Source organism: Grus americana, chromosome 4, assembly GCF_028858705.1.
Source record: "Grus americana isolate bGruAme1 chromosome 4, bGruAme1.mat, whole genome shotgun sequence".
Classification (NCBI taxonomy): domain Eukaryota; kingdom Metazoa; phylum Chordata; class Aves; order Gruiformes; family Gruidae; genus Grus; species Grus americana.
This window is the reverse complement of record NC_072855.1, coordinates 52666110-52684438: the sequence shown is the minus strand read 5'-3', so window position 1 is coordinate 52684438 and position 18329 is coordinate 52666110. Positions and strand designations below refer to the sequence as shown.

Sequence of the window (18329 nt, the reverse complement as noted above, 5' to 3'; positions counted from 1 at the left end):
CAACTTAATTATTTTATTGCTTTAGATAACCAAAGCTACCTCAAGACACAGTTGGGCAGAAACACAATCAAGACCAGTAGGCAACACACAAGAAATTAGACTCTATTAGCTCGATCTTTAAAACTGTCAGCATTTATTTGTGAATGGAAAATAGAGCACAACGAGGCACCTAATCAGCCTCTGCCTTTACTGCAATCCCATTACAGTCAAAGCCAATTAAATCTAACACTACTTTTTAAAATATGCAATTAATTATGATCAGACACAACTGCCCGTGCATTCGCTTTGTACACACAAAACTTAAAATGGAACAGTAAAACAAGGTCCTGGTTGTCTTCAAAGCAGCTTTGAGCTTCCTTACTGAAAGCCTTTTATGAATTGCACAGATGTTCAGAAAGCAGAATAAAGTTTCAACACACTGCAGGTTAACACACCCTTTACAAGCAGAGGATTGCGAACCTTCTGCAAAGATCTTAATTGTCAGGGCCCTGAGCACACTAACGAGCTATAACTGCCCAGAGTGACCCCACCTGGGAGCCCCAGACCCATACACACCCCATGCCAGGGGTTCCATTTAAGCTCAGGTCTGAGCATCAAACCTTTCTGAGGGATGGTAGAGATGTACCTGTCTCCAGCCCCATCTCCTGCCTGGACCTGGATCACTACCAGCCACGTGAGAGGGCCATCAAGGGAGCCGTCTCTGCCCGTTGTGTTCAGGTACCCCTGGGGAAATGGGGTCCCAGCGGGTGAAACTATGGGTAGCCCTAGCATCACCCTCAGCTCCTGGCTTGGCCCCCTTTCACTGCTCCCAGACACTAACCCTCTCTTGATGAGATGACCCTGTAATGTGTCCTCCAAAACTTGTTCTGCTCATGGATTGCCCCATTTTTAAAGCACGCACTAACTAGTACTACTGCTTTTCTGTTCATATAGAAAGTAATCTGCATTTTAAGCTGTGGTGTTATCCTTAGCTCTCCAAAGTATTATTGGACTTAAGCTGCGGAAGTATAAAGAAAGGGAAATTCTGCATAGGAACACAGCAGGCTGTTAGAGGATTTGATACAGATGTGGTTAAAGAATATTGACTTTTGAATTTCTAAAAATACAAGTATGGAGAGGATTTTAAATGGCCACCAGATGTCCTCATTTTTATATAAACATTCAGACTACTGGTACTACAGGCAGGATCTACACTTTAATAGATAAATACCTGTGGTAGCAGACCAAAATCTTCAGGTGGGATGGCAGACTACTTTTTACGAGTAATTTTTAATGGTGACTGCAATAGGACTAGCTATTTTATTCTGAGAGTTTTAATTTAAACACAGCTGGAAATGCTTTCCCACTGAACTTTCAGAGCTCTCCTTGCTCCTGAGCACACAAACACTTCCCTGCTTTGGTGAGAGCCCTGGTAGGGACAGTGCCTGATGCTCTCCAGAGCCCAAGCCCCAGCTATGGATGTGCTCAGTGAATTTCCCAGGTGTCAGGAGCTTCCCAGGCCCTTGGGTGCCCCAGCATGTGCTGACATGTCCACACAGGGCTGGCAAGTCCAAGCACAGCTCAAAGCTTAAGAGACTGATAGAGCTGCTGAGATATTTGATTTTTTTAATATATAAAAGGTTTTTAGTGGCTACATCTGAGGGAAGAAGATAATTAATGCAATAACTTTTAATCTAGAACAGTTCATTTATTCTTCAGAAAAACACAGTGCAATCTGTGCTGCTTAAACTTCAATATGGGGAAACTTCCTTTATAGTGAGGTTCAATGAAAATTCCCAAGTGCTTTAAAACTGTGCCAGCATTTGCTCGGGCTAGGATGAAATGAGAAAGTTCCTGCCTGACTGGTAGGATGATCGCAAAACACAGGGGAAACTAATAATCCTTGCTAACATCATTGGTCTTGGTCAAATCCTTTGAAACCTGGTCTCAACCCAGGGAGCTAACCAGGGACCCAATAACCACTCTCCCAACATTAGACTTAGGACCTTCTTCTCACTGTAACTCTCATTTCACTTTTCATCCTTAATTCTGGCTATGTTGTTGGGAATTTAAGCAGCCAAAGATTACAGACTAACAGTTAAGCAGACGTAGGGAAAGCAAGGGGTGTTGTCCTTTGCACCTCACTGCAGCTCTCACACCAAGGTAAGGGGAGCCATAGCAATGACGACCATCCTGAAAAGGATTAGTGCTGACAAACCATGAAGGCGGGGTATTTAATTTCCTTTTTTTTTTGCTTTGTATTACTGCAAACTCTTCAGCAATTTTTCCACTTATACTAGGGTAAGTGGTAAGGTGGATAGTGCTCAGGTGACAGATAGCAGAGGATGGGAAAGAGGAGTAGCTCTGGTGTGGCCTTTGGACTGCTTCCATTTTCCTGGACAGAAAAGCGATCAATATTTGATGGGTAAATTTCAGTTTCAGTTATTATTTTGATGTCTAAATTGGAAAAAATAATTGTCATTCAAGTAGAACAGTCAAGCCTGAAATGTGCAAAGATTATGAAGACAGAAGGGGGTGTATTTTTGTGTATCATTACTACTTCACTGCCTGTCCTTGGGCACTAACAGCTAAAACCAAGTTTGGTCTTTGACACTGTAAGGGGGACTCTGAAGAGAGTTCTAAAGTATTGCAGTGAGGGAAAATGCACAAATCAATTTTAATGAGACATTTACTCATAGTTCCTGGTAACATGAGAAATACTTGATGTCAATGATGTCTACGAAGCAATGTGCTACAGCAGGCCTACCCAGCTGGGGTATAAACCTTGTTCAACAGGTTCCTTAACATGGATCCCTTTGTGCTTCCTAATTCTTGGATTTAAGTCATCTGCAGCTTCCCTGTCACTGTGTGTGCGAGGCAGCACGTGTGAAAGCAGTGGCTCTTGCTGGGCAGGAACAGGAAACAGCCGATTTGTGCTGCAGGGGATCTACAAATTGCTATCAGAATGGGGTTTTACATCTTTTAAAACTGACTGCCATGTGAGAGCAGTTAGGTCTAACTCCTGGCTAGCACATGGGTTTGAATGAAGAGGCTAGAAAGGGGAAATGGTGTTTACAGCTGTCATCAAGACTTTGATACACTTCAGTGTGAAGCTGCAAGCTGAGCAGAATTAAGTCAGGCTACAAAACACTCAAAAGCGTGAAGAGCACAGCTCTACTGTGTAGCTAAAGCAAACTGTGCATGCACCTCAAGCCAAGACAGCATTCAACAGCAACAGCGTGCGTCCAGCAAGAGCTGCTTTTAGGTGGGGGAACAGCAGCTTGGTCCCACCACAGGTACCCTCAGTCACCTCTGCTGCTGCAGGCAGTGCCAGTGCAACACGGCTGAGCCTGCAGGGGACTGGGCACAGCTGGACATGCCTCTCCCTTGGGGAGGCAGAAGGATCTGAGGAAGCAGAATCCAACCCAAATGAGAAGTTTGTACTACTCCAAACACAAAGAAAAAAAAAACCCAAAGCCTTGAGGAGCTACAAAAGAGAGCTCAGCTATTGCAAAGACACTCACCAAGAGCAGGGTTCTTCTAAATGGTGTTCCATAGAGAATGATTATAAATTTATAAGCATTTATTGACATTTCAATATATCTCCAAGTCTCCTCAATAACTGCATGCACCTTTAAAAACAAACTCCTGCCTTCAGAATATTTCATATGCAATGAATTAATACAAACATTATCTAAAACTGTAAAGATGTAAACATTCTAACATAAAAATATAAACATGTAGCTGATATCTAGGTAAAAATGGTCTCTGATTTTTAGACACACTATATAAACAACTCATTTACATCTTACAACTTAAACAAAAACTGAAACACATAACTTGGAACTGCCGAGCTACCATAAAGAGATTTTCCCATGTTCCACCACCAAATGTATATCCCACAAACCTGCAGGTGCTGTTGACTGAGTCCTCAGGACAGTGGTGGTGGCACTGACAGGACAGCTTCTTCTGCGGAGGGGCAGGTGCCGTGCTCTCACCATCTTCTTTTCTGGTCTCCATGCTCAACTTGCCAGAACTTCGCAAGGGCATGTTGGCTAGAAAATTGGCTGTAAATATAAGGGATGGGGGGGGAAAAAAGAAACAATTCTAAGCTGGATTGCAAGACTTGGAACGGAGGCGTTAAAGTATTTCTACCCATCAAAATTTGAGAAAGTTATTTGAGCTGGGTGTTCGCTACAGAGCAATTTTCTGTAGGAGCCTCTGAAATGGTCACCGTGTTTGAGGCTTGTTTGGCCCCAGCGGCATTAGATCAAAGGTGCTGATGTTCAAGTTCTGCTGCTGCCAAAGAGATATGTTGTGCTTTTCAGATTGCAGAGTACAGCTTTTCTCCTCTTGCATTATGCAGGTCAAATCCTTGGTTACACCTTTGTGCTTTCTTTGTCTCTATACTTGGCACACATCTACATCCACTGAACCCCATAAAAATGAGTGGGATTTATGGTACTCCAGGCAGAGCAGAACACGGGCATACAATTTAACAGAGATTTAACAGCAAGTGATGTTCTTTTGAGTTCAACAGTACTTTCTGTAACTGAATTGCATAAGCACTACATGGAAAACAGGGAAAAATAGTTCGTTTCTATAAAAAAATTCTGTAAACAAAGTAAAAGGCAAGAATGTGTTTCAGAATGAACAATGCTGAAATATATGGAGGTGATTACCTCTAAAAATATCAGAGTACTGAATCTCCATGGAGCTGGTGGAGTACAGCTAGAGATGTTGGTGATGGGCTAGGAGCTGTTTAAGCACCCCCCCTCCCCCTCCAGCTCTACTCATAAATATCAGCTTTCAGTGCTTGTGAATATTTTAAGCCTCAAAGACAAAAATGAGATCAGCATGAAAAGCTTCAACTGGCAGTTTCTCACTTTCCTTTTGCTTCCCTGTAAGAAATCTTACTAAAGGGTCATTTACAACCAGCTGTCTCCAACAGAGTAGTTGAAGAGCAGGCTTGAAATTCTTGATTTACTGTTAAGTCTTTAGAAACAATTGGCATTATTATTATTTTGATTGGCTCCTAAACTGCTGCTTTGACTCTTATTAAAATCTTCCCCAAACCTCCATCACCAGGACTGATATATTGTGGAGCTGACAGAAAACTGTACTCTTTTCAGCTCCCTACAGAGAGATGGGGTGGGCAAGCAGGCAGAGGTGATGGGAACAAGTAGCTACACTTCAGGGCTTGGATGGCAAGCAACCACCGAAGCAAAAGCAGGCTGAAAGGTCCTGAAGCAGCGAGAGGCTGGAGGGAAGAGCAGGGCTGTTCAACCAGCCCATGCCCTTAGGACGACTTAGTGAGGTCCAGTCCGTGCTCCCGGGTGCACGGGACCAGCCAGTGTCCCAAGCACACGCGTGTGCCTCGTGCCTCCCAGCTGCACACCTCTCCTCTCCGGTGCCAGCTCTGGTAGGAAAGCTCTGCAAATGGACAGCCACCGGCAACAGCGGGCCCATCGGCTTTAGTTGTCTTCAGTGTAACAAGGGACGTGCAAGTTTGTCCCTAGCAAACTGGGGAAAATGCTGGAACTCGTTAGTGCTCAGAAAACTGGGGCTTTCCACACAGGAACAGCTCATTTAAAGAAGTGTTAACTTTTTTAACAAGCCCTTTCACTCCTTGCATATTCCTTCCATAAAAGGCATATTGATAATATTAAGATGATACACGTGAAATGCGATTATTCAACATATTGGGCTATAACAGCTGTGAAATACAAAACTCATATGCCCTGATCTTTGCTCGGTCCCTATGTATCCCACTGAAACCAACCAGAGTTTTGATTAGCTTACCTCTTCTGAAAGTCAAACCAGAAAATTAGTTGCAAAACATATACAAACTATGGGCTTGTAACCTAACCCTTGTGCCCAGCATCAAGATATTAACTGGATTCCTGACACAACTGGATGTTGAAGTCCCATACTGTTTTTACTAACTTTTGGCAAAATTGGAACTTAATGAATTAGTTCAGTCAAGATGCATTGTGTATCTCTGTACTCATAGCTGTAACTAAGCAGTAGGTGCTTAAATTAAAAAAAAATGCACTGTTGTTTGTTTATCATAATATAATTATGATACTTTAAAATGCAGTGTATGTACAACAAATTAATATCAACAGATGTTTGCTCCCTGGGTCACAGGATTAGAGATTAAGTAAATTCTCTTTCAATCAGCATTTTTTGTCTGTATTACTTTGTTACCATTGAATGGGGAATATCCAACTATTAATATTCCCGTCAAGGATTGTCAGACTTCAAGCTCATGAGGCAACAAAGTGAACTTCTAGTTCATGAGGCAACTGAGTGAAATGGTTTGCTCTGTGTTTCACTTTCACAGCTCTTTCTATAAGCTATGCACAGTTTCAGCAGGGAACTTTCCTCAGCAAGTAATGCAAAACCAAAAGCATTTTGCACCTAACACAAAAAAAGGAACAGTTTAATTACACATTTGAAAGTCTCTGAAGATGTTAAATTTAGACAACTAAATACCTTCCTCATAATACATACAACTGTAGGTCATTCATTTTGTCAACAAATGTATAAGCAGTCATTCTCCGATGCAATCTGTGCCCTTCACTCATCAGGGTTGAACAGCTTCTGCAGAACTTGCCATAAACAACAGCTTACATCCCTAAACCTGGTTCTAGTCTTAGTTAAAATAAGACAGGTGTGAGGTGGTGAATTAGAATCAGAAATCTGAAGTATCATCAGAGCATCACAGGTGGCTATTTAGAGACGTAGTTTTGGTTTTAGAAAACTTAGGACAAATAGGCTGGCATTCAAATTTACACTGTCCAAGAGTTTGAAGTTGGGATGTAGCCTAGGATTTTGCTTTCAGCTAATGCCCAGAGTCAAAACTTGTGTAAAATCATTACAGTTTAGTGTTGAATACATGAAATCAAATAAAATTGAGAGGACTAAGACGCTTTCAGTCAGGTCCTTTCCTATCTTCTAAAAAGAAGAACTCCTCACTCCATTCTCTTGTTCTTTTCACACCTTAAATTCCTGGTTGCTAGCTAAAAAGACAGGCAGATCTTTTGCCTCCGAAATTTAGATGTCTCACACAGCAGATGACCATGGAACATGTAAGAACTCTTCTTATCCCACCTAGAGCTGAGTTTCAACAAGGTCTTTTGACTTCTATGTCTGCTTGACTTCAGAGCAGAAAGATTTTCAGCAGTCCCTTCCCCAAAATGTAATGCGTGGGAAGAAACTCACAAGAGCTTTCCAGTTTGGCAACAACTTCCTCCTGATTTCAGACATGAAATGCCCACTTTGGGATGGTGAACAGCCTACTCCTCTTGCATTTGCTGCTGCGCTGTAACGAGCACGTGATAGCCCTGGCTCTATCTAGAGATTAGAACCCCTTTGGGTTTTGAAAGCTCTCCCAAGGAGCTAAGTCCCAGTGCCCTGAAAGCAAGGGATTTCGGGCTATTTAAATCTGGCTGCTGCTCTGCCACAGCCTATTCTGTTGCAGCCTGCTTATGGCCAGCTTCCCGTCCCTGATGAACTGAGCACAGCTTGGGACGACTGCAGAAAAAAAGTGGTATCAGAAATAAGGTGGTTGTAGTCTGCTGAGAAAGTTACTGACTGCATCAGGGAACTGATCAAAACAATTGAGAGCCTGAAGGTTACCATCAGACTGGTATACCTTCATCAAATTTTCTCAGCTTATCCCTCTTTTACCAGTAAAATTCACCAGCATGTACAAAGCAGCTTGCACCACAAGGACAGGCAGGTGGCCACCTGGGCTTTTATGTCTCTTTGGAGTACTGCTCCTGAGAAATATTTTCCTCTATAGGACTGGGACCACTCAAAATTGTAATGTGATGGCCTCTGTTACGAATCTCTACCTGAGAATGGGGACTGTGTGCTCAGAAGCAGCACGCTACTGTTGGGTTGGGTTTTTTTCCAAATGTTAGTGTGTCTGTCTCTACATGGTTTGCGTCACCTGAGCTCCTTTATCATATGCCAACGCGGTCTTTACAGAAAGGCACGTCTCCAGAGATCCTGAAGCCAGGAGCAGGAAAATGAGGAAAATAAAGTGCTGTAAAATGAAAGCATTATCCTGGATGACCATGAGAATGACTAATGTCTAGCCTAAAACCCTGCTAACCTCCATGCCAACAAATAATCCTTTCCATTTTGCTTCCCATCCCTCTCAGACTTCATGGTAATCTGTGAGCACTAAGCTTTTGCATCTACATACTAACTTTCTCATGTGGCAAACCCTTTCATGGTTTTGCAGTTTGGTTTGCTGTAATTTCTTCACGTGACAGAGAAGTGATCACAGATCCCCACTCTACAACCACAGTGAAGTAACCATCAGCATTAATTGTATCTTGGTTTTAAATAATGCTGTTTAATGTTAGTTTAACAGGTCTGTAGACAGTGGTATCTCACACACAAAAGGAAAATCGCCTCTATTCTTCCACTGACTCGTATAGGTGCAAAACCAAAAAAAATTGATCCAGCAAGCCGATCTCTTAGTGTACATTCAGTCCTCAAGCTCTCTGCCGTGGCTGCCAATAAGTACTCCAGCCCCTGCCAACCATAGCCATAGTTATGCGATTTGGACAGGAATTTCTCCACTAGAATCTGGATAAAGCCCAATATCTCATTTCACACCGGCCCACAGCCATCAGATGGTAATGACTTTTGGGGACTGCTCGGATTCAACAAGTTTGGTAATGTAGGAGGTGAAAAGCTCTGTATTCTGTTACTCTGTATTCTGCAGTCCAAATCTTAAGCCATCCTGTTCCCAGAGGATGAATAATTAGCAATAGTTATCTTAACAGATTGATTTCTGTGCCACAGCTGTGTGATTTATGTGCTGGCAGTGCAAAAGCAGATCTTCCGTCACCTTGCATGGGTTTGTCAGGAGCAAAAGCCAGACTTGCTCCTTCCCAAAACAGATGCTTAGGGCCACAAACATGTCTTTTCAGGAAAAAAAAAATATCAGAGTGGTGTGCTCACTCGTCTTCCTATATAGGGTATTTGAAGCCTCAGATTAATGCAGTACCATCCATTCACATCCTCCCAGGCCGCTTACAACGTTTGGCCAGCAACAGCACCCACTGAGGGGGCGCGATGTTTACTACTTCAGAGAAGGTACGCACACCTAGGAAGCTTTGCACGTCATGGAATGGCTGTTTCAACTGCTGCTTCGGACTGGAAATTAAGTGTACTCACACAAAATTGTCTGAGCAGTATTAAAGAAAACCCCAAACCTTAAAAGAAAATCAGTCAACTTGATAAAACTGTTGGATGGAAATTTCAAACCACAAAGTTACTTCATCTGTACCCTGCACTTGCCTATACGGTTGGTGTGCTTTTCCTCAAATCATACTTTTATTAAAATATGAAACTATTATACAACACCCTGCTAGAGTTTCCTACGCTACATCATAAACTACAGCCTGATGACTTCCCACCAGGCCAGGGTTAGACCATTGACAAGATTGTTTTAAGAGAAAGGGAAATAACTAACTGCTAACTCACTGTGCTTTACAGTCATCAGATAAAAGAATTTCCATGGGATATTTTTTGGCAAATAGTCAGCAATGAAAACACAGCATAGTTAAATAAGTTGAAATAAATTACACCTCTTAACTCAGCCTGATCTACTGTGGAAAATAGTCAAGAGGTAACAGTAAAACACTTTTTATTGGTGACAATCACATAACAGAGAAGGAAAAATGGATCACGACAGTTTCCCTCTGCTGGGTATACAAGGCTACCTTAAAACTCAAGGAGAGGTCAGATGCTGAGACTTGCACATTTCTGATGCAAAACGACAGTAAACAAAATCTGGCATAAAACCACCACAAAAATGAAAACAACATGCCTTCCTTTTCAGTGCACGACTGTATTGCACTAGTGAGCCCCTGATGAGGTTTGTATCAAATTATGTTTGAAAACAGCTGTGCCCTTACATATATCCACTGTACTAAACTGGCGTACTAAAAATATTGTAGCATTGTGGGCTTATCATGTATGCTTTGCTTCATTTCCCACCTATGCCGGATTTCCTGTACACCAAATCCTATATCTGTTTATTTCAAAATTTGGGGTGGTTTTGCTTCTATTCATGGTACAAATAAATAAGGGTTACAATCGGATGTGATTTTAAACAATCTGTCAAGGTAGTTTTCTTAAAAACTGTTTCTGTCCATACTCATAGAACTGCCACCGAGTGCCAATATGCTACATGTATACGGCACTACTTTAAATAATGTATTTATTTTTCAGAAATTGCTTTTGCATTTGGTTTTAAAAGGATAAGCACGCTTCTCCCACAGTCTGTTTAAACCATCTTAATCACACATGATGTTATTAGCTAAATTAGTTAAGTTCAGCATGGAATGTAACAAGCTATGGCAAAGGCACTGAGACAAGACCCTTCGAACTAACGCTCATACCATACTACTCACAACTTAAAAAAGCAAAGGCTGCTTTGGTGTCATAGCCCATGGAAAATGCACCCGTAATTTGCTGTCCACCATTACATCACAGTTTGATTGAGTGTTACATTTTTCCTGCTTTCCTCTAATTTCTGCTATCTACAGTTAATCTTTGACATATTTTTCATTCGGAAAAAAACGAGAACCTGTTGGCATATTTTTCAAGGCATGAGATAGCATACCAACAGAACAGGAAAAAAGCACAAAAGAAAGACTTTACAATTTCCAAAGGCAAGTACATGCAAAGCGCTTTAGCCTGCTAGCTTGGACTCGGTAGTCTACCCCTACCCCTTGTAATTCCCCATTAATAAAGAATTTCCCCAGCTCTGTTGAATCCCTCTACCTTCTATAATCCTTTGGTTCCACCTATAAATGTTCCATGACAAAGAAAAGCTTTTAAAATGTAACTAAGTTTTTAATATTTGCAAAGATGGATGAAAAGGTATTTTGCATAATTACAGTAATTCTCATTAAGATATCAACATATTTTCAGTACTTCTAATCTCTTTTCAAGAGCCACATTTTAAACAGCCAAGGTAAAATATGTTGGAGCTACCGCTACTCTTTTCCGAATTGTGAGTTCTCGTACAATTCAAAATGAACAAACATTTTGCAAACATTTGTGTAAAAACTAGTGTTTGATGCATGTATAAGGGTAACAGGTAATAAAACTGGACCAGTGAGATGCACAGCATTTCAGGAATACTAAGTTGAGATCCAAGGTCCTATCTTCTAACTTCATCCCCAGAAGGATTTTGAGTCATAACAAGAGCAACACTTGAAAAAAACCCTCAAAAAAAACCAGAGGAGGTGCAGCTAGATCGGATCTCTTCTGATCTCCCCAAAGTGTTAATATTTAAAGTACCACAAAATAATTAGAAAGGGATATGTATTTCAAAGGCACGCTAGCCTACCTTTGTGAGATAACGTGCCGATATCTAAGTTTTCCATGGTGTTATTACTTTATATATAGCTTCATTTATCAATTTGGTTCATATTAAGTGCCTGCATTTACTTTACAGGATAGCTTCAGATAGAAAATAAGCTACTGAAAACATACAGTGTGCAGAGGCACATTAAAGGACAGTCTCATGTCTTCAGCCAACTTACAATATTTCTTACCACAGAAAACAAAATTAACTATTTCAGTGGAACTGCTGAAGCAGTTTCTTTGAACAAGGTTATTTTTTTATCTCTCATCACTTTTATGTACCTGAGCTTTTTCATCTCTTCCTCAACAGCATCTTGGGAAAATGTCTAGTTAAATGCAATCAAAACTCACGAAACTGCCAGCCGAGGCTCAGCTGTAAAACCCCATCTCCCATCTATGAGCATCGCCTGATCAAAACAAGGAATGGGAGCTCAGGTACAAAGATGACAAACAAGCAGTCTGGCTATTAAGCTACAAACAGCAGAGTCTGTGCCATGCTCTTCATTTAGAAAGTTTTTATGTAAAGAAAGATAAGAGGATTGCTGTTAACATCCAAAGCTAGTTATTTCTGCTTTTAAGCCGCAAATCCCCACGTACACTCGCCGTTCTAAGCAGCAAACACCAAATGCCGCCATCAGGAGATGATGCAAACATCACTACAAGCAATTTTGAAAACTCTCCTGAACACGAGCAACAGCAGAAAAATAATACAGACGGGAAGCAATGCAATGTGATACCGTTACTACTAAACCATACTTTGCTATCTGATCTTTAGAAAAGCGTCAAAGATTGCAATGGGCAAGCTGTAGATTTTTACTTGTTATCATTTCAGATGATATTTAGACTGAGGCATTCAGACAATAGCATTTAAAAGAAACAGCAATAGACAAGTTTGGCCCCGTGGCTCCCTTAGATATCTTTAATAAATCATTGTCACTCCTGTTCCCTTTTCCAATGAAAAGAAACCCAAGAGGAGCACCATGCCACTAGTCAAGACAAAAATAGTGCCTGGAAGATGAAAATACCAGCTAGCCATTCTCATCCCAACATCAAAGACTGCACCTGTATATTAAAATATAATTAGCACGTGCACATGCCATACTTGCAGAAGACAGTGCCAACATTAGTCAGAGGTGCCAGTGCTCTCCCAGCTGACTGGGTCTGGCTGTTCACAAGTAGATGTGACATATCCCCAGCTCAGCCTAAAGAGCAACCTACTTCATAAATCACTAACTCATTTCTCAGTCCTACTGCTTGGGAGTTGTTCCCGCTCACTTCTCGTAAGAATAAATTAAACAATGTAGACATTCACAAAACCCAAACTGTCATATAGCTATCTTATGTAGCTATCTTACGGCATAAGCATGTTATATTTTAATGGCCTTTTTTAAAATTTTATGGCCATATATAGAACTTTCTTTAAACTTGGTTCATTGATTAGCTTATCACAACTGCTTCCCAAATCATGGGGATGATGATGCTTCCTACCAACTCCCCTCCCCACTTTTCCTCAAGTGCTTGTCTATGTCCAAGGAGGACAGATTATTTAGTGTCTGAAAAAATCACTAGTATATTTTGATAATTTTTCATGGGTGGATGCCATCGGCATCCCTAGATCTCACACGCTGAAGACACACTAAGCAACTAACCGCTGCTGAATGAAGCGCTCAAGGATCTGCAAGAATTTTTCTTCCTGGAGGCAAATGCTGCCCTGCCAGGTCACCAGGCCAAGCAGTGTTTTAAGTAATTGAACAAGTGACAGCATAAATTCTTGCCCTGTTCAGCTGCCAAGGCAGGGAGTGAATTGAACTGACTGCCGCTACTGTTGGCCTCACCACACACGCTGAGCAGGGATTTGAACTGCGTGTGCAGAAATCGTAAGTGATGAAGAAGATCTTTGTGTTCGCGAAGCAGGGCTGAGGCACACATCTTATCTTCTGCAAACGTGGCTGAACGCAACAGAAAGCGTCATTGACTTACTCACTTTGACAGAAAACAAATAAACCCATTTAAAGGGGCAGGAAAGCATCTCTATTGCAAACCAAAATTAATTGCATGCGTGGAACAACAATAATCAATTTTGACCGCAGACATAAGTGCTATGGGTTTTCCTGAAGTGCTCGAGTAGCCTAAAAGCATTTCCCTGTCTGCACGCTCCAGAGCGTCTGCGGAGCTCGTGTCGGGGCGGGAAGGAGACACATGCCACCCGTGCCCGATGACACCACCACCAAACCATCAGCCGGTCCCCGCGGGCGGGCTGCCACGCTCGCCCACCCACTCCCTTCTCTGCAAGAGAAGGAACCAGCCGTCAGCCCCACCGGGTTTGCCTGCTTTGGTTTTTTCCAGTGTCATATGGCTACATCTTCATAAAGCACCTCAATGCCTAAGAAAGAAAAGTGAATTTCAAAGACCCTTCAAACTTGTATGCCAGGTGCTCTACTCCTTGACCAGAAGTTTTCAAGAGCTGTGTGACCACCTTTCTCTCCTGAGAATGAAGCAAGAAACAATTCTGGTCAAATGTAAAACTTTTTTGTTTTTCAGCCCCCAGCCATTTATGAACAGCGAGGAAAAGTTTTAGGAGAGAAAGTACATTTGTTTTTATTATTTGGCTATTTTTCCTATTAACTAGTATTTAAAATATATAGAACAGATGCGACATTTTAATAAGCACTATTGATATATATGTGCACTATATATTGCCAAAGTACCTTTAAAGTGAGACAGAAAGGTGTCTATTGCTACGGTTAAAACAAGTCCCAGCTCTGTAATTCAGAATTGGTCTATTATTGCCAAAACATTTATTTTTAAATTAACTTCAAACCCAAAGATTCATATAAAAGCACATTTCAGGAGAAAAAGAGAAACATCCTTTTAAATTCACTGTCAGGCTGAATGCCAGTTACCAGGACTTCTAAAAACCTTTCTTTTTTTCTCATTCCTCACCAAAAAAAGGGAATAGGATTTTTTTTTGCTTTATCTGCAGTATTTTCTCCATAAATCTACCACTTCTCTGCTTACAACTAAACTAACCAAAGCCCACCTAAAGGTTTGGAGCAGACCCCTGACACTGTACAAACTCTGACCCACGATCCAAGCGAACGAATGGGAAATCTCCCGTATGTCCCATCTCTCTCCCCCCACGAGAATCGAAGCTTCAAAGACAAGATTGTGCGCATCACGTGTCTCGCCACAGCACCCCAACGATGCTGCTATTTTTTTTTTTCCCCAGTCATGCATTTCCCTTTTCGACCTTTCTGCAAAGCCCACTGAACTTCATTGTTTTGGTTTGGGGGTTTGGGTTTTTTTTTGTTTCAGTCTCTTGAGTGTTCTGCTCAAACCAGGCAAAAAATTCAAAAGAAAATGAAAGACAGAAAAAAGTAAAAAAGAAGGAAAAGGGTAAAAAGGGGGAGGTGGGGAGGAAGCACAAGCGCTTTGTGAGCTGAAAAGCTAAGCCTTCTACTTACACTGGGTTTCGGCGGGCTTGCTACGCCGCTGCCAGATTCCCTGAAGATGAGAGTCATGTGAGGAGGCCGAGGGCGGCTCGGGGGGCTCCGCTAAGCAAACACAGCACCGTACACTGGGCTAATCCTGCACCTGCGGCGTGTTATTCAGCAGCAAAGAAATGTAGTCCAGACTGCCTCTGCCTAATGCGGCTCAGCTGGTTTCCTCTGTACTCCCTTTGATTGTAAGCTGGCAAACAATATTATTTCAGCCAGGCGCAAAGCAATATTCAGGCTACGTAGGATATGACAGTAGAAAGGTGGAAGGAAAAAGAAAATCCTGGAATTACAAATAAAATAAAGATTCCGAGCAATACAGAATTTGTAACTATTTCCAGATGGTTGACAGCGGCTTCCAAGGTCAGTATGTGAAATGCACACTGGAGCTGGAGCCTTCTGCTCCCCACCTCCCTTGAAAGTGGGTCTACCTGCGATACGGGGTACACCACAGCGGCCCTGGCTCTCATTTACCCAACTCAATACGTGTTTTCCAACGAGCGCAATCACAAGAAAGTTTCAATGGTTTTTAGGCTTCCTCTTGTTTACTTTATAGGCAAAACAAAAAATGCCAACGGAGAATAGACTGTTAAAAGAGATGGCATACAACCAGCAATTTGTGATTTTTATTTTTTTTTTTTTCTTTTCAGAGAAAGGGCCACCAAAGAGGTCGTGAAATTGCTACAGGGATACATAGGTTTTATCATAGCATATCACAAAGATAGGAAAATTGACAAAACCCATACACAAAGAGCAGCAAAATTTCGTCCCATAATGGAAAGATAGCAAGAATTTCACTCCAAGGTAGAGACGCAACAGGTGAGAGTAATTAATTGTCTTGATACTTGTCTTACAAGTTGACTAACCACTGTTAAAAACTCCCAGCCACACAGATATGTAACAAAAGAATATTGTTTAAAAAAAAAACCCGACAGATTATTATTTCACATCCTTGAAATTATTTAGTTAGCTTGTAACTTTAACGCAAGGAGAAATAATCTGGTAATTGACATTTATTCCAGATAGTGTGGGCCTTTATTATATCACACTCTTTCACCTAACACGTAACATCTATCATTTCTACACTAGCAGGTAACTGTTAGAGATGACCTATAGCTACTGTTACTAATCAGCTTTTTTTTCTTTCTGGTATTAAGCTGTAAACATCAGCCATTGCCATCAGAACATGCTCACAGCATGTAGAGATGAAATGCTTTTCTCTACAAAGCAGTACTTCAGTTTCTGCTCCACCATTACCTAATCTAATTCCAAGTTTGGAAACTGGTAATGAACATAAGAGATAGCTGCACATTCAGAACTATGTATCCAATCTCTTGCTGGAAGGTTTACTGCTGCTGTTGTTTAGCAATGGGATTATTTCCAAAGAAATAAGAGCTATATTCCTAAGAGAAAATGCTCAGAACTAATCTGGAACTTTCAACTGATTTCATACAGAAGGGCTGACTCTTCAGGATGCTGAGTGAAACCAGTATGATTCTTAACCAAGATATTTTTGGATATCTTCTATGATCTACAGAGGAAAAGGTAAGAAAGAAGAGTATACGACATCAACATCAAAATAAAAAAGTTGCCTCCGATTTCCTCTTTCAAAAAATTTGCATATATTGTCCTTGCAAATACTTATTTCCTTTTTTTGGAGCCTCACACATGCTTTTTAAAAGCTATTTGATACTAGCAGAGGCAACAGTTGAATTTCTCCTCCTCCATACTGTTTGGTCTCTTACTGCTGCATCCCTTCTTTAGAGAACTACCGGGACACGCTAACAAGACCTCGCGTGCCACGTGACAAAGATACCTGCCACGCAACCTGCTGCCAGCACAATGCTGTAACACGGTCCGGCCGGAAACTGCCTGCACTTTTGATGGCGGTGCTGCTGGCAGCCATCGTGTTCCTCCTCTTCATCTCTCTGAGGGCATCCTGCTTATTCTACCTTGTGCCTCCTGTAGCCCATTCACAGGAACATCCAATAAAGACATCTTCAGAGCTGTAAGTAGTGTTTTGAACTTGCTTTCTTTGGATAGCACGGCCTTTGCAGCGTATGTGGTGTTACCCAGGCTGCGCTCTGTACCAGCCTGCTGTTCTCCAGCCAACACAAAGCTCAAAAACTACTTTTAAGATAATGTGAAAGCTCAGGAAAACAATGAAAAACATGGAAGCTAAAGCATAAACAAGACTGAGATAAGTTTCTTTAAGTGCGAACAGCTTTCGTATACAGTTCCTTTTACAACTGGTCACCCACCTATATGTTTACATTTAATTAGCTTTTCCAAACACTGGACTAGATGGCTGTGGAGACATAGGAATTAGGTACAGAGACTGCTTTGTATATCACTAGCTAAAATTCACCTAAAGCCAGCCAGCCAAGCTGGCTGTTGGATTGCCTATGTGAAACCAGAACGCTATCCCGGCTGAAATTCTTCAAGGCCGATATCCATCTCACAACACCTATATTTGCAATTTCCGATAAACACTCTTCTTGCAAGCTAAAAAATCTCAGGTAAAAGATTGTTGAGAACAAGTTGGCAGGAGTACAGAAAAATACTAATGCTTAAGGCCATAAGGTATCGTTGCTCCCCATGTTATTTACATTTCATGGATAAACAGGCAACTTTTGTTCCTAAAGTAATAATAATATAGCACTTCTCATGAGTGGTAAATTAATTTCTTTCTTTCTTTCTTTCTTTCTTTCTCCTCTCTCTTCCTGAAGCATGCACTTAACCCTACTACAAAGGAAAACCTACCACTCCATTCAGGAACCAAGCCAAAGGACTTGTCAGGAAAATATAGAATAGGCATCTTCCTTTCATTAATACATTAAAATGTCATTAAAAAAAAGCCCTAGGACAAAATGCAGTAATTGCCAGCTGCCTAATTATTTTCTCATCCTCTTCCAGCCCTCGACACAATGCCTCCGTTAGGCTGGCTGCCAGTGATGCTTGGAACATTAAAAACATCCCCAATTTCAGCAGAGATTTCATGTTACAAAGTGTGCTCCGATGGACAAAACTGAAGCAAATGTAAGAGTAAACTGATGTTATTTCCTTTAAATGATGAGGGAAGCGAGACTCCTGCGTGCTGTCAACTCCCCCTCCGGACTGTAGTCGTATTTGTAGAAGAATAGTTCAGCGATAGGAGGTTAGAGGTGGCCGAGGACAGATTTCTGTTCCCAATTAACACTACTGAGCCATGAAAGCCTTGTCTACCCGGCGCCATCACACACAAACTATCCTCCCACTGCACAGGGCCCTTGCTCTCCGCAGGGTTCAGTGTCTCCTGACTTGCTCAACAGTGTAAGCAGAGGGATCATTAGTTATGACTGGTAGAGTCTAGGAGATAATGTTGACTCTTATTTCAGGAACTGTTAAGCTATAAACACTGCTCTGAAAGCCATTTATCTGCATTCTAAGATAAACAGAGAAGCTACTCAA

General features: G+C 41.5%; 1 protein-coding gene across 4 annotated transcripts in view; it reads right to left on the bottom strand.

Moving 5' to 3' along the window:
• BMPR1B (bone morphogenetic protein receptor type 1B) overlaps positions 1–18329 on the bottom strand; it is a 260490-nt gene that overhangs the window by 30221 nt on the left and 211940 nt on the right. For all 4 annotated transcript variants that reach the window (XM_054824510.1, XM_054824511.1, XM_054824512.1 and 1 more), the window contains one exon: positions 3887–4046. In XM_054824510.1, the coding sequence (XP_054680485.1) occupies positions 3887–4029 (143 nt within the window). In that variant the 5' untranslated portion in view covers positions 4030–4046. The remainder of the gene's footprint in view (positions 1–3886; positions 4047–18329) is intronic.